Source organism: Toxorhynchites rutilus, chromosome 2, assembly GCF_029784135.1.
Source record: "Toxorhynchites rutilus septentrionalis strain SRP chromosome 2, ASM2978413v1, whole genome shotgun sequence".
In the NCBI taxonomy this organism is placed as follows: domain Eukaryota; kingdom Metazoa; phylum Arthropoda; class Insecta; order Diptera; family Culicidae; genus Toxorhynchites; species Toxorhynchites rutilus.
The window spans coordinates 115,170,049-115,186,152 of NC_073745.1; the positions used below are offsets into that span (position 1 = coordinate 115,170,049).

The 16,104-nt window shown below is 41.5% G+C and overlaps 1 protein-coding gene across 2 annotated transcripts in view; it reads left to right on the forward strand.

Annotated features, from left to right (window-relative positions):
* The window catches only part of LOC129768579 (alpha-L-iduronidase), a 31,803-nt gene that overhangs the window by 12,699 nt on the left and 3,000 nt on the right, over positions 1–16,104 (forward strand). Inside the window, exons 2-6 of one of the 2 annotated variants that reach the window (XM_055770326.1) lie at positions 3,357–3,553; positions 3,623–3,718; positions 3,775–4,081; positions 4,148–4,948; positions 5,006–5,130. In XM_055770326.1, coding sequence (XP_055626301.1) covers positions 3,357–3,553; positions 3,623–3,718; positions 3,775–4,081; positions 4,148–4,948; positions 5,006–5,130 — 1,526 coding nt within the window. The remainder of the gene's footprint in view (positions 1–3,356; positions 3,554–3,622; positions 3,719–3,774; positions 4,082–4,147; positions 4,949–5,005; positions 5,131–16,104) is intronic. The other variant, XM_055770327.1, reaches the window with a different exon arrangement.

Here is a 16,104-nt window from a genome sequence, read left to right on the forward strand (position 1 = left end):
TTCCTTTGTACTCGCTTGTCGTTGTGCAGACCGGAATATGTTTCCCTAAACCGTACTTTTAAACTGAGAAGCCTGGGAAAATCGTCATTTCAGATAGTAGAGGTGAATGAACTTTCGCGATTCGAGAGCTCCGTAAACATGAGATGTGCAATAATTTCAGAGGAAAATGTAAAATACAATGATCGTTTGACAATTCTTCCGTACCGTTCACAAAGATCATAATCTATTACAAAAATTTCGATGCATTCTAAAATAATATTCGAAGAGGTAAACAAGTTGATTGCACAATACAATTGCGTAGTTCTATGTCGAAAATATGCGGTCGTGTCCTAGATACAACCCCTTACATTTTTTTTACTCTAACGTATGTTTGGGAAAAATAGACTGACTTCGGATCACAATGGAAAAAAAAAACTTCCAAAGATGATTCAATGAAATAAAATTTCCCTAAATCCTTCGTTTATGAGGCCTTCTACAAATGTGATTCGACGCCCGTGTTAGTTGTTTTGAAGCAGTTATGGCGAAAACAGTCAAGCAACTACGGTCGATGCATTGTTCGTATTGCCAGCTCCACCCTAGAGCGAAGAAATTGAACATCGTGAGGCACTTTGGATCCGCCGGATGCCGCCGGATATACTACAACATCCTTTTCCTTCTGAAGAAAGGTGAGAGCATCGAACGGGAGCCTGGTCCCGGCCGCCCGACGGTGCTATGCTACCGTCCAGCTGGATGTGTAGATGCTGTCTGAAAATCGGTACCTGACTGGTGCTATCGGTTCTGAAGCAACGGGGTGTCGTAGAACAAATTCCAATAGTTATTTTGAAACTTTAGGACAATATCTAAAGCGTTACATAGGGATTTTTGAAAATTCGAAAAATTGGCGAAACGGCGGCCATTTTTGTTAAAAATGAGGTTCTTTTGATGAAAAATTTCTAAATAGTGGTTTTTTTAAAATCTAAAAAATGAGATATCAAAAAACGGCTACATTTTTACATGCTGATAAGAAATTTCAGCCAAATCGGTTGAGTAGATCCTGAGATATCGATACCACCAGTTGTAATAATTCGAGAAAAACGCGTTTTAAATTTCGTACAGCAATATTATATCCCTTGAGGTGACTTCATACTTTTGGCTGTAACTTTCCAACGAAATCAAATATCGAATAATCCTTCTAGGACAACATTTCTGATGGCATAAGCTTCCCAAAAATGCAAGAAGAACAAACATTAAATTTTTTCGATTTTCGGGGTCCCCCCTTGCGTGTAGCAGAAGCTGAAGAGGAAGTCCGAGAGCAAGGTTGCTCCTTGCACCGAGAGCAAAGTTGCTCCTTGCACCGAGAGCACCTTGGACCGGAAGGTTGGACCAACTAGGTCAGGAGATTTTTAGAGACAATAGAGAGTAATGTTCAGCTATCGTCTCAAATGTTCTGCCGACAATGTCTACGTCATCAGCGAAGCAGATGAATTGACTAGATCTATTGAAAATCGTACCACGCAAGTTAAACGCCGCTCGTCTCACAACACCCTCTAGCGCGATGTTGAACAGTAGGCAAGAGAGACCATCATCTTGTCGAAGCCCCCTCCGGGACTCAAATGGATCAGATAATCCACCCGAAATTCGCACACAGCATTGTATTCCATCCATCGTAGCCTTAATCAGTCTAGTCAGCTTCACGGGGAAGCCGTTTCCGTTCATGATTCTCCATAGCTCTTTTCGTGTTATTGAATCATATGCGACTTTAATACTTCTACTCTTCCTGGTGGCGCTTCTTTTTCCGGAAGAGTTGGGTTTGCTGTTTCCGCTTTAGTCTATATCGTTCCACGTTCTGATGGGTAGCTTGACGCAGCATGAGCTCCCGCGCAGCGTTCTTCTCCTGTAACACTTGCGGACACTCATCATCGAATCACTCGTACCGTCTTCGTTCCACTTGTCCTAGGATGTTCTCCGCTACGCTGTTTATGACTGTTTTAATCATGCTCCAACAGCGCAGCTTCAAGCGAATGTGCGTAGTTTTCGGCGAAATCTGCTTGTTTCAGTCGCGTAAGAGTGTACCGTCGCGGGCATCGGTACCGAATGTTGTTCACAACGGAGAGTTTTGGGCGCATCTTAACCATCACTAGGTAGTGGTCTGAGTCGATGTTAGCGCCTCGATAGGTTCTGACGTCAGTTATGTCCGAGAAATGTCGGCCGTCTATCAGAACATGGTCGATCTGAAATTCTGTTTGATTTGTTGCCCTCCAGGTGTATTGGTGGAGGAATTTGTGTTGGAAGAAGGTACTGCGTACGGCCATAATCTTAGAGGTGGCGAAATCGATGAGTCTTAGGCCGTTTTCATTTGTTAACTGGTGTGCACTGTACATACCAATTACAGGTTTGAACTCCTACTTTTTACCGATCTGGGCATTGAAATCTCCGATGATGATCTTGATGACATGTTTTGGGTAGCGTTCGTATTCGCGTCCCAGCTGCGCGTAGAATTCGTCTTTGTCATCATCGGGACTTGCAAGGTGATGGTTGTGCACGTTAATGATGCTGATGTTGAAGAATCGGCCCTTAATCCTCAATCTGCACTTTCTTGGGTCTTGGGTAGACCTGCCACCAACCAATCACTCGCTTCTGCATATTGCCCAACACGATGAAAGCTGTACCTAGCTCGTGAGTGTTGCCGCAGCTCTGGTAGATGGTATGACCATCGCGAAATGTTCGTACTGTAGGTCCTCTCCAACACACTTCCTGCAGCGCTACAATGTCAAACTTGCGGTTTTTCAATAGTTTGGAAAGCACACGAGTGCTTCCGATGAAATTGAGAGATCGACAAATCCACGTCCCGAGTTTTCAATCGTTAGTCCGTTTTCGTCGCCTGGGTCTGTGTTGATTAGTCCGGTTCAAATCTTCTTGTGTATCGTTCGTTGCTTGGTGTTTTAGCAGGAGTTTTCGCAGGAGGACCATCGTGATACTGCTGCTTTACGTCCCGAGTACCACCAGGACTGGGCAAAGACGCTTATAGCAGCGTAAATTCACTTAGAGGAGCTGTTTCCGGGTTTTTGTGGCTTTTCTTGAGGACTGGCAATGCCTAATGCTCATCCCACCACACCCTAGACAGTTCCCCTTTACCAGTGCAAGCCAGAAAAACGATCTGTGACGATAGAATTTCTGACCCGAACGGGAATCGAACTCGAAGCCCCGAACCCCCAGTTTCTGCATCCTCTCTTTAACATTTTTTTTAAATTTGAATATGCACAGATTTGAAGCCATCTGATTTGTCCTTCTATTGAGATTTGGATATTATCTTGACGGTGAATGCTTTCGAGCGACTTACGATGAGCACTGTGAACGTATATTTACAATATTTACAGCCATTACGACGACAACAAGTCTATATTCTACGATTTCTCCCATCTGGATGCATTGTTGGATAGGCTGCACGAGTGCGGATTATATCCTGGGTTCGAATTCATGGGTCTACCTGTCGGAATTCACGAGAGGGAGAAGAACGATCGTTCCGGGTACTTTTGGGCAGACCTAACTCTTCAGATTTCATCGCGTTACCTACGTAAGGCTTCCTTTTGCAACAATTTTTGAATCGACCGTCTCAAAACGTCCTATGCTCATGATATTCCAGATCGCTACGGAATAGCTTATGTCTCCAATTGGAGATTCGAAACGTGGAATGAACCTGATCTAAAGGAATACAACGTGTTGAACTTCACCGTCGCCGGTAACTAAATCAGTGCTTCGCTTTAATCATCGCTAAATTATCTTCACCATTTTTAGACTATATCACCTACATCCAATCCATCCGTCTCGGCTTGGATGCGGCCGGTCGTTTACTCAACTTGAAGCGAAACTTGCCCCTGCGAGGACCTGCCGGTTTATTCAAAGCTGAACAGCACCATCCATTTTGCTGGACAGCATTGGAACTATGCAACAACGCCCCGTTGAAGTGTCCATTCAATGTGATTACGTTTCACCGGAAAGGTAACGGCACCAGGGCCGAAGAGATTGTGAATGGTGGGATACAATTGTCGGAACAACTGGTCGCCAAGTTCCCAAATTTAGGCGATATGAAGTTCTCAAACGAGTGAGTCAGATGCGACTGAGGTGATTCTGTAATTTCAATCACTAACTCTATCTAATTGAACTGCAGCGAAGCTGATCCAATTGCGGGTTGGTCTACACCACGGGAGTTTCAATCGAATGTGAAATACGCGGCCATTATGGTCTCGACGGTTCTACAACATTGGTTTGGTATATCCGATGGTCGACTTCCGAAGTTGGATTCCATTTCACATGACAATGGTTTTCTTAGTTACCATCCGTTTGAGTTCGACCAGAGGACGTTACTAGCACGGTTTCAAATGAATGAAACAACACCCCGACATGTCCAGTTCGTTGCTAAACCAGTTTATTCGGCGCTTGGATTACTAGCGAATTTGGGTTCCTCTGCAACTGATACAGCATTCGCTGATGGAAATCTTACCTACGTTGTATCCTACGACAAGGAACCGTTCTACTCGTGTTTACTACTGTCTATATCGAACGACACTTTTGAAGTTGCTGAGAAAAGGAGTAATCTGACAGTGACTCTAACGTTACCTGAGAATGTTTCCAAACTCAAGATCGCTTACATTATCGAGGGTCTTCAAGCGGGTTTGAACGATCCTAAGTTACTTTGGGCACATTACGGGAAACCCTCTTACCCTAATGCGACCGAATTTGCGGCTATAAGATCCATCCAATTTCCGACTGTGCTGGAAGCGCCGAAGCAGGTACCGAATGGCAAGAAAAATTTGACAATCAATCTAAACCTGCGGACACCTTGGGTAGTATCCATTCGATTATGTGGAGCGAGTTCTTCTGCGTTGACAGGTGTCAGTAATATCCGAGTGCGGAAGATCTACACTAATGAAGTAATGATCTTCTGGAGTGATCGTTCGCTGTCGCACAAGTAGATCTATTGACATATATTTTGTTCACAATCTTATATTATATTCGTTTTCTTTAGATGTGTCGCAGGATATGAGATATTTTTCCGTTCCAACCAAACAGAGTGGATGCAGATCAACATCGGTCAGCATACTCCATTTATGTTTTATCAATTTGTTTCAAACAACACCGTTGGTACAGCAGGTGAGTAACAAATGTTGTTTCGCGCATATTTACCATCAAGAATCTCAAAACAATCGATTGTTATCAAAAAGTGAAATTGAAGCTCACGATTAATCCGATTCGCGCTGATTCTGGGGCATATTTTCGCGGAGGAGATACGGTGTTGCGGGACAACAATAACGTTTTTTCCGAATCGATAACCTATATTTTAGCGTGGCGGTAAGGTTATAAATTTCCTATAAATTTATAAATTAGAATTAATATTCGGTTTTTAATTTGTACATCTAGCTAAATTATTTTTCTTTTATCTACTTACGTTGAGTGTCTTTGAAGTAATTCGTGATCTTTTTTTATAATTTCTGTGTGGAAAGGCGTACGTCTTGACCGAAACGCCACGACCATGTATTGTTACTGGAACATATCGGAAGAGAATTTTTCCAGTCTCGCTGACGTGCGTGTTGCAGTTCTGAGACGATTCCCGCTCACCTGATTGTATTGTCCTCGGAAAATCACTTGCTTTATACCTTGAGTCGTCATGCAACAGCTCATGATGCATATATGAGCATCCATGCTCATACATGCAGACTCCAAAATGCTTCTTCAAACATATGCGACACAGCTTGTGTTGTTTCAGAGCAGCCCAGCGAGTACTAACATCGAGATTTTGGAACTTCTTGCACGCGGTTGCACTACCGCAGCTTACCTGACAGATGACACATTCTTTGTTCGTTGGCTTACGAACGACTTTCAACGATGAGTCAGATTCTAAATGCACATTCAAGACCTCTTTCCTGGTTCGTTTCTCCGCCTTCATTGTACTAGTCGGTGTGTTAGAGGGTATAGTAACCACACACACTGCCTCTACTAGCTTTTCCAGCCATGCCCCGAAGTCTGACAGTGTGACGGATCTCAATGTTTGTCGATGCAAGGCCCAATTGAGATTGATCGTTGGCGGCAACCGATCGACTAGCTCTTGGAGTAACACTACGTTACACAATTGCTCTTCTAGTCCGCAGGCCCTTATCGTCGCGTACATGTTTTGGACTGCTATGCCAAAGTCGATGAGCGTTGCAAGCTTTTCCACCATCGGCGAAGGCATGTTCCGAATCCGGCTCACCAGCGAATGAATTATTACCTCCGGTCGTCCAAATAGCATATGCAACGTTTGAATTACTCCAGTTAATCCTGCCGGGTACAGAAGCCGGCTTCGAACGGCTTCAAGGGCTTTTCCCCTCAGACTACGTTGCAAGCGAAGTAAGTTCTCCTTGTCGCTGTATCCGCACATTCGAGTAGTGCTCTCGTAGGTGGCAATAAACAATGGCCACTCCTCTGGTCTCCATACTCCGTTCTCCTGCACGCCGCCGAAGATCGTTCTTAGTATTCGTCTTTTGAAAACTCCGATCACTTGCAGGTCCTCCTCGAGCATTGTCCACGTTTCATGCCACTAGAGAACAGCCGGTCTAATAAGCGTCTTGTACAGTGTACACTTAGTCCTTTGGCTCAGTTTGTTGACCGCAATTGCTTGTGAAGCCCATAATAGACACGACTTTCGCTTATAATACGTCTCTGAATTTCCGCCGTCACCAGTAAGCCAAGGTAGACGAATTCGTCAACAACCTCGAACTCATCGCCGTCGATGGTTACACTACCGCCTAAGCGGCGTCGGTCGGCCTCAGTTCCGCCTGCCAGCATATACTTTGTTTTGGAAGCAATAATCTTTAATCCAATCTTCGCTGCTTCGCGTTTTAGTCTGGTGTACGCTTCAGCTACCGCCGCAAATATTCCGCCGACAATACCCATGTCTTCAGCAAAGCAGATGAACCTGCCGCAACGTAAACATTTGGTCCGTCGTTGACCGTTCTTCAACGAAGCCGGCCTGATAACTTCCCCCAAATCTAATCGCAATTGGTGATAGTAGATTCTAGGCAGCGGTTATTGCACGATAGTTCTCACAGTCCAGCTTGTCGCCCTTTCTGTAGATCGGGCAGATAACCTCATCCTTCCACTCCTCCGGCAGTTGTTGTGCAACCCAAATTCTCACAATCAGTTGGTGCAGACAGATGGCCAGTTCTCCGGGCCCATCTTAATAAGATCCGCTCCGATGCCATCCTTCCCAGCGGATTTATTGTTCTTCAGCTAGTTGATAGCGTCCTTAACGTCGCTTATCGTTGGAGCTGGCACTCCTACAGTCCTCGAGAGTGGCTTCGTTCAGCTCGTCCTCTTCCGACAACACAGCTTCGAGCGAATGCACGTAATTTCCGGCGACATCAGGCTGCTTCAGCCGCGCGAGATTTAAACGAGGCGGGCGTCGGAACCGAATGTTGTTAACAACGGCGAGTTTTTGGTGCATCTTTCCCATCACCATGTAGTGATCTGAATCAACGTTTGCGCTCCGATCAAAGTACGTAGAATAGAAGGTAGTCTCCTCCCTGCTTTGTTAAAGTAGTGGTAGGCAAAGAAAAAAACGCAAAAAATTGTAATAAACCATCGATTGAATTCATATAAATTCGAACATTTTTGAATTTTTTTAAATTGTAACAAAAGAACTGTCTCAAAATATGTTTCCAGGAGATGAAACAACAGTTTACTTACTGTAAAAAACATTAAAAACAGTGAAATTATCGCACCTGTATTATAAAAATAACGCAAAAAACGATGAACAAATGTGTGGAGAGGTTATATCGAAGCAGTGTCGTTCCCGCAATTTGATAATATGATGAAAGATGAACACTGCTGATTTTTTTGTCTTTCATTGAAGCACCCATCATGAATCATCGCGACGCTTTCATTGGTCTCAGTTTGGAGTGTTCAGCCGTAGTGGGGTCAATAAGGGACCAAATTGGCGTTTCTGGAAAACGAGAAAAACATTTCCTCCATCCCGGGTCATCTTCCGAAGTGATTGCAAATAAATATTTTGCACTTTCGCAAGAAGTGAATGTATAAATTTGGAATTTCGTGTGAAACCATTGGAACGGAACGTTTTGGAAGATCTCCGATTAGTTTATCTCATCACAATTTATATAAAACACACTTACCTCCAGTACGAAGACGTCTTCTTTGCTGATTATAGGTTAAAAGAGTATCCCCAAAAGAATCCGGCGAAAAATGAAGCGAACAAACAAATATGTTTCGCGTATCGAACGAGCTTTTGTATTCGAAAAAGTTTAACCATTTCCGTCTCAACAATTTGTTGGTCGGAAAATGGTGGTAAGTTATCCGACTTTCGTCAAAATTTTTCTGCTCCGGCATCGCGGGACGTTGCACTTCGACATATTGCTGGAGTAAACAAACACTGTTCAGTATGAAATCGATAAAAAATCACATCAAACCTTACCTGCAGTGAAAATGCGGTACACTATCGTGATTATCGTCGGCTCGACCTACGATTTGGTCACTTTTTACGATTTTTTGAACTTTTAAAAACAAGAAATATTGCAAAAACTTTCGAACATCGAACAAATTAAGGATTGTTTATTACTATCTCCTGTGTGTGCGCGCTCCGTGTGTATACACAGGTAATATCACTTACCTTCTATTCTACGTACTTTGCGCTCCGATAGGATCTGACGTCGATGATATCTGAGAAGTGCCGTCAATCAATCAAAACGTGGTCAATTTGTGGTTCTGTCTGATTGGGTGTGCTCCAGGTGTACTTGTGTAGGAGTTTATGCTGGAGGAAGGTACTACGAATGACCATATACTTGGAGGTACCAATGTCGATAAGCCTATTTCGTTGGTCAGCTGGTGTGCGCTGAACCCTCCAACATACAGGAAACTTTTTGATTAGGCCTTCAATTACCAAATGCGAATTGTCAGGCTTTACGTTTCACCTTCAGATTTTGTATCATTATTGTGCCTAGTGATCCCCGATAATCGTTCGATTAAACGATTAATCGAACACTTCCTACAGAAATCGATTATTATTCGAATGAATATTGCGCAATCGATAATCGAAGCGAACGAATAATCGATTAATATACGATTAATCGATCCAAACCCAGAGAAAAAAAAACTACGCCCACTGCAGCTTTATTATTTTTTTAAAGATATTTTGATTGAATTTACCAGCCCCGTCCTAGACGGCCATGTTTTTGGTGCCAACATCTCGAGAACAAAACAGCTGAGATGTACAGTGGCAGTGTTGTAAACGGTTGACATTTCTCTCTACCATCGCATACTGCTCTTGCGCGAGGGTCACAGCTCAATATGTATTGCGAATGTGACCAAGAAAGCATTGCTCGGTTCCCACAGTCACCTCTAAAATAAACGCACAGCCGCAAATACGACAATCAATTGAACGTTTATATATTCTCTCTTTCTGTCGAACGTACCCAGAAGAGCGGTGAAAATATGCTATTTCCATTCTACCATTCGTGCTCATAACCATCCTTTAATTCCGGCTACTTTGACTGTAGTTTTAATGTCATTTGACATTAAAACTGCAGTGGTATGCATTTTTCTTCTCTCTTTATTCTGGTTCAAGCGTAGCTTCACACATACATCCACCTTCTCACTCACACATCCATACACGATGGATGATATTTAGACGGATTGTTTAGATCAAAGCAACCGACAAACTATTCCCAATCAAGTGCGAATGTGTTGAATGAACGTTTCAAGCGGTGAGCGTTTCCCGTGAACACTGTTGTTTAATTACGGGACGATGAACAGCTAATGAATAAGACGGAAAAAAACCGAAATGTCATATGACATTTTTAGATCGACGGTATTTTGACTGTTCATGTTATGATGTTCATTAATGACACAGCACATACGTCTCCATAATTAGTGATACGATGGTAACCATTACCAAGACTGTACAGTGGTACATTCGTTTAGCCGCACCCTATTTTTCCTCAATATTTTTAAAAATTAATTCAATTCTTTGTACAGTTTTGCTTATGAAAGACGATTATCGTTTATTTTCATCGAATTCATTCTAAAAAAAGTATAAATTCACTTTTTGTTTTCTAAGTAATTCAAGTATGTGGAATCAGGGTGGACATTCGTTTAGCCGCATCCTAAAATTTCAATAAAAGAAAATTTGTGCGGCAAATTTCGAGTCCAATCGGTAGCTAATATTTAGTACGTCCATCTCGATTCGGATCACTTTGAAAACTCGATTTGGCATCGAGTCAGACAGCTATTAAAGTGTTGCCCTATTGATTATAGCCCAACATTCCTGAATTACTGCCTTGAGACTGGAAATGTTATCAAATTGTCATCCGTTTGCATAGACCATCTCGGCCAAGATTCTCCATAGGTTCTCTATGGGATTGCAATCGACTGCCAGCAGGTCATTCAAGAAGCGGAATGTCCTCCTCGGCAAACCATGCCTTCGATTGCTTGAAAAGGTGGATCTAAATATGCATAAAATATGCTGATAAAACGACATCCTCGGTAGCGTTATTCTCAATATGGCCAATCGAAACGTCCTCCAGTAATTGAAGATACTTTTCGGAGTTCATTCGGGTGAAAATGAAACAATTGAGAAGCTTGCTGTGATAGGAAACGGCTCCCCACACTGTCAAACTTCCGCCCCCAAAGTTTAGCTTCGATCTCACGGCATGCCGTTGACTTAAATTGTGCCAATAGCAACTGTAACAGTCCGGACCATCCAAAATGAACTTTTCTCGCCGGAAAATACAATATTTCTCCATTCTAGTTTCCATTTCATGAATTGCCGGGCGAAAATGAGATGGTTCTGCTTATGGGTGGCGGTCAGTTTCGGCTTCCCTTGAGGTTTCTTCCACATGATGTTTGGTGACTCATTCAAGATGCGCGCAATGTGTCTCTTCGTTACTGGAACAACCGATTCTGCCTTAATGTATGAGCAGGACATCGTTTCCTGGTTGCCTCGTGTCTTATTCGACCTTTAAGACGCAAAGTAACTTTGGTGTTCCCATTTGTTGGTCGTTATATCCCATATTTCTGGCACTATTAAAATAAATTCCGTACCACTTTCCCAGATAGACCAATTTTTGTTACGATCGAGCGATTAAAGGGTGTGTCACATCAAATTGCATCACGGAAAAAACGCTGTAGAAATTCGCCCAGTGACCGATCCTTTTGAAAATTTTAGACAGTAAAATAAAAACTATCAAACAACTTTTGGCATTTTCTTTTTATTCATACTTCGAGCCCAAGCCCGTATGCTCGCACCTTCCTCTTTACCCCGTCCATAAGGTTCTGTACAACGTCAGGTTGTAGTTTTTTTTGAACAGAAATCCATTTTCTCTTGAAGTTCGCCTCCGATTTGACAACTTTTGGGTTCTTCCGGAGGGCCTGCTTCATAATCGCCCAATATTTCTCTATTGGGCGAAGCTCCGGGGCGTTGGGCGGGTTCATTTCCTTTGGCACGAAGGTGACCCCGTTGGCTTCGTACCACTCCAACACGTCCTTTGAATAGTGGCACGAAGCGAGATCCGGCCAGAAAATGGTCGGGCCCTCGTGCTGCTTCAATAGTGGTAGTAAGCGCTTCTGTAGGCACTCCTTAAGGTAAACCTGCCCGTTTACCGTGCCGGTAATCACGAAGGGGCGCTCCGCTTTCCGCAAGAGCAGATCGCTTGCCACACCATGTACTTTTTGGCAAACTTGGATAGTTTCTGCTTGCGAATCTCCTCCGGAACGCTGAATTTGTCCTCTGCGGAGAAGAACAACAGGCCCGGCAGCTGACGAAAGTCCGCTTTGACATAGGTTTCGTCGTCCATTACCAGGCAATGCGGCTTCGTCAGCATTTCGGTGTACAGCTTCCGGGCTCGCGTTTTCCCCACCATGTTTTGCCTTTCGTCGCGGTTAGGAGCCTTCTGAACCTTGTATGTACGCAGGCCCTCCCGCTGCTTGGTCCGCTGGACGAATGAACTTGACAAATTCAGCTTATTGGCGACATCCCGGACCGAACTTCTCGGATCACGTCTAAACTGCTTAACTACGCGCTTGTGATCTTTTTCACTGACGGAGCATCCATTTTTGCCGTTCTTCACCTTCCGGTCGATGGTTAGGTTCTCGAGGTATCGTTTTAGTACTCTGCTGACCGTGGATTGGACGATTCCCAGCATCTTACCGATGTCCCGATGTGACAACTCCGGATTCTCGAAATGAGTGCATAGGATTAATTCACGACGCTCTTTTTCGTTCGACGACATTTTTCCAAATTTACGAAAAATTGACAGTGAAGCATTGCCAACGTGATCTATACACTCTTATCTGATTATAAGCGAAAGCTGAAGATATAATTCTTAAAAATTAAATTTCTACAGCGTTTTTTCAGTGATGTAATTTGATGTGACACACCCTTTAGAAAACTTTTGTTCACTGAGTATCTTTATTATTTTCCGCCCCTCTTCCGTCAATAGAATACCTTTCGCCATTCCTTTAAATCCTACGTAAATCACTAATCTGATTAACTACTTACGTTGCACATCTAATATTTATCTTGTAAATTGAACATTCTCAAGTATTTTTTCAAAAAATACAGATAAAGGCTTGGTGATTATGCGAAAACTCGATTTTTATGCCCTGCGGCTAAACGTATGTCTCGGGAAAAAACTACGTTTGAATGTTGCTATCCACCGATGCCGCCTTGTGTGTGTGATTGTGACGCACGTCCTTTTTATAAAAGTGACTTAAATATATTATCACTACAGCAAATATGTATCTCGATAAAAAGAACATTCCTAGTTGTTTTGTAAGTGTTTCAAGTTTTTTTTCAAGTGCGGCTAAAGGAATGTCTATCATTGTATGCGGTTTTGAACCCGTTTTGTATCATACTGACAGGTCTGTCAGTTCAAGTGTAGGCACTTTGAATGTTTTGAACTCTGAGATGTTGGCACCATCTGAACACATAGGGAGAGATAGGCGGTAGCAGGGAGCTGGAATTTACTATGTAGTGTCTCATTCCACCTAGCAAACACCTTGGACTGCATGTCTTTTGTCAGTGGGCTTCTATTGTGTCATTCGCGTTGACGGCATTGAGCTTCGTTTACGAATTTATGGGAGCTTCAAAGATAATAATTGATTTTCAGGCGGAATGAACACGTTTTTAAACTTAAAATAATGAATGAAAATTAACCCCTCCATATCAAGTATCAACAGCATCAACACTTTTTTGCAGGTGTGAAAAAATTTCATACAAAAATAAGTTTTGAAGACAATTTTATATTACAACTAGCTGATCCGGCAAACTTCGTTCCGCTCAAAATAGATTTTTTTGTTATCAATACCTTCCAACATTCCCGTTTTCTTGCTAGGCAAACATTCAAGGGTCCAATCGCAGAACTGTTCATTGATTGACCTTCTTATTGATCCTTTACAATTTCCTTCCGATCGGTTTTGTAGTTTTTTTTTTTTTTTTATCTGTATTATAGTGATTTTCAACTCATTTGGCTGGTTCGTCACTTTTTACTTCCATTTTTGGAAGAATGTCGGGAGTGAGAATTGAACTCGTGACCTTTAGCGTGAGAGGCATGGATGTTACCACTACGCCAGATCGCCTCCGGTTTTGTAGTTTCCAAGTCCATAAGAATCAGGAAGACAGACAGACATCATTCCATTAATATATGAGGGGCTTAGAATGAAAGGGGTGTAAGTGATTTAATCGATTTCTCTTCATCAATTCTCTCTTTTGGTCATAACTTAGCTGCAAATACATTCCCAGCTGTATTTGACAATGTGGAAGATAGGCCAGAGCCTCATCTATCGTATTCTATAGCAAGCTTGAATTGGAGCGTTTTTGCAGTTGAGTTATTAAATAAATAAAAAGTTGATGAAGAGAAATCGATCAAGTCACTTACACCCCTTGCATTTTGAGCACCTCATATACAGCCAAACCGATATAGTGGTTCTCATATTTTCGTGAAAATTGGTAGTTTTGTTCTTTATCACAAAACATTCTCCAAATATGACTTTTTTCAAAAAATCATAACTTTCGAACTACTAGACGATTCAAATGATCGACATATCAAATTAAAGCCAATTACCTGGTCTTTTTTGAAAAAAATACTATACCTGCAGAAAATTCGAATTCTGCTCTCGTGATCATTGGTTGTATTCGTTTTTTCTTGTTTTCATAGTCTCGGGACCAAAGGCGCTATATTTTTTTTAAATATTTTTCCAGGAAAGCTGAGGATTTATCACATAACATATGTCGAAACCAGAGAGACGTTTTTTTCGTTTTTGAGTTATGATTTTTCAAAGTTAACCGATGGTTCGAGAAAACAGTTAATTCCTTTTTTTCCAACACAAAAATTCATAACTTTTGATCTACTGGACCGATTGCAAAAAAAAAAAGAATTTTGATGTCGTAATTGTTTATTGTATTAGTTTTTTTTATAGTTTTCATGGTTCCGTAACCAAGGATGCTATATTTTTCAATATTTTTTCTTGAAAGGTGAGTTTTTCACATAACATATCCAAAAATCAGAGATTTGTGTTATTCTTCGTTTTTAAGTTATGATTTTTCAAAGTTAACATGTTTCCAGTCTTCGTTCAATATTTATATACGACTAGACTGAATGTATGCGACTAGAATTCAATTAATTGGCTAATGTATCATTTTTTCAAAAAAGGTTAGCTAATTGGCTTTCGATCATATATCGATCATCTGAATCGGTCCAGTAGTTCAAAAGTAAAAAAATTATAACTCAAAAACTAAAAACACACCTCTCTGGTTTCGACATATGTTATTTAAAAAATCCTCAACTCTTCAGAAAAAAAAAATTAAAAAAAATATAGCACCTTTGGTCCCGAGACAACAAAAAACAAATACAGTCAATAATAACGAGAACAGAATTCGAATCTTATGCGGGTGTAGTATTTTTTCAAAAAAGGCCTGGTAATTGGCTTTGTAAAAGATGCCCAATACGCAAACTCGGTAGATGCGAAGAAATCAACCTTACGAATCTGGATTGGCACTTTACAGGGTTGAAGTAAGAAAAAGTCTCGAGTGAATTACCCTTGTTCCTGGAACAAACTGAATTGACTGCCTTCGCACTAATTCCCTACGGAACGAGCCCCGAACGGAAGCTAACCAGTGTTATTCCTTTGAACAAATTGAACTGACTGCCTTCGCACTAATTCCATATGGAACGAGCAACGAACGGGAGCTGATCAATCTATCAAATATCAACTAAGCGGGAGGATCAACGAGTACAAGATCTTCACGAACTCCGAGCGCAAATTATACAACTATTGCTGCGGACGTTGGAAAACTTGAACCTGAAGAACTCTCGTCAGTCTCGATTCAATAGGAAGTTTCGGACTTAAATCGTACGACACGATTCCAAAGACTACTTGCTTTATTCAGAGAATCTTGAGTTTTTATACAATTTTACTCTATCTTATTTCAAGCCTAAATTTAAATCTAACGTGTGATAGAATGAGAAAACTATAAACGTACTTGCTCCTTTGCATATAAGTACTTTACCTATCGCTCATCTGTGTTTCACCACATACAACCCCTGGCTAAAGTTTATCTAAAATTCGTAACTGCATTCTAAGGTCAACGGAGCCTAGCGCGATAAGAAATGTGTGCGATCGTTTTGGTCCCTTTCCTTTCATTGTTTTATTGCAATGAGTTTTAGTGCACCCGCTCCCGATTGGTGAGATTGTTATTTTAGGATCGTACACACGGTTCGCTCTTATCGTATGATGTTTTCCACCTTTCGATTTCGATTTACGATATTGAAAAAAATTTTACCAAATTCTCTCGATTTCTTACAGGCTGCAATTTGATATGTCGATCATCTGAATCGGTCTATATATTCAGATGATGTCGAAAGGTGGAAACATCAAACATCATAAGTTATTATTTTTTGTAAAGTCATTTTTGGAAAAAAAGAGGAAAAAGTTGATTTTTCGGACAACCCCAAAATGGAAATGGTTACCCTTCTCACGCAAATCTGAGAACCACTATATCTGTTCCGCATGGAATGGCTATATATACATATATATATATATATATATATATATATATATATATATATATATATATATATA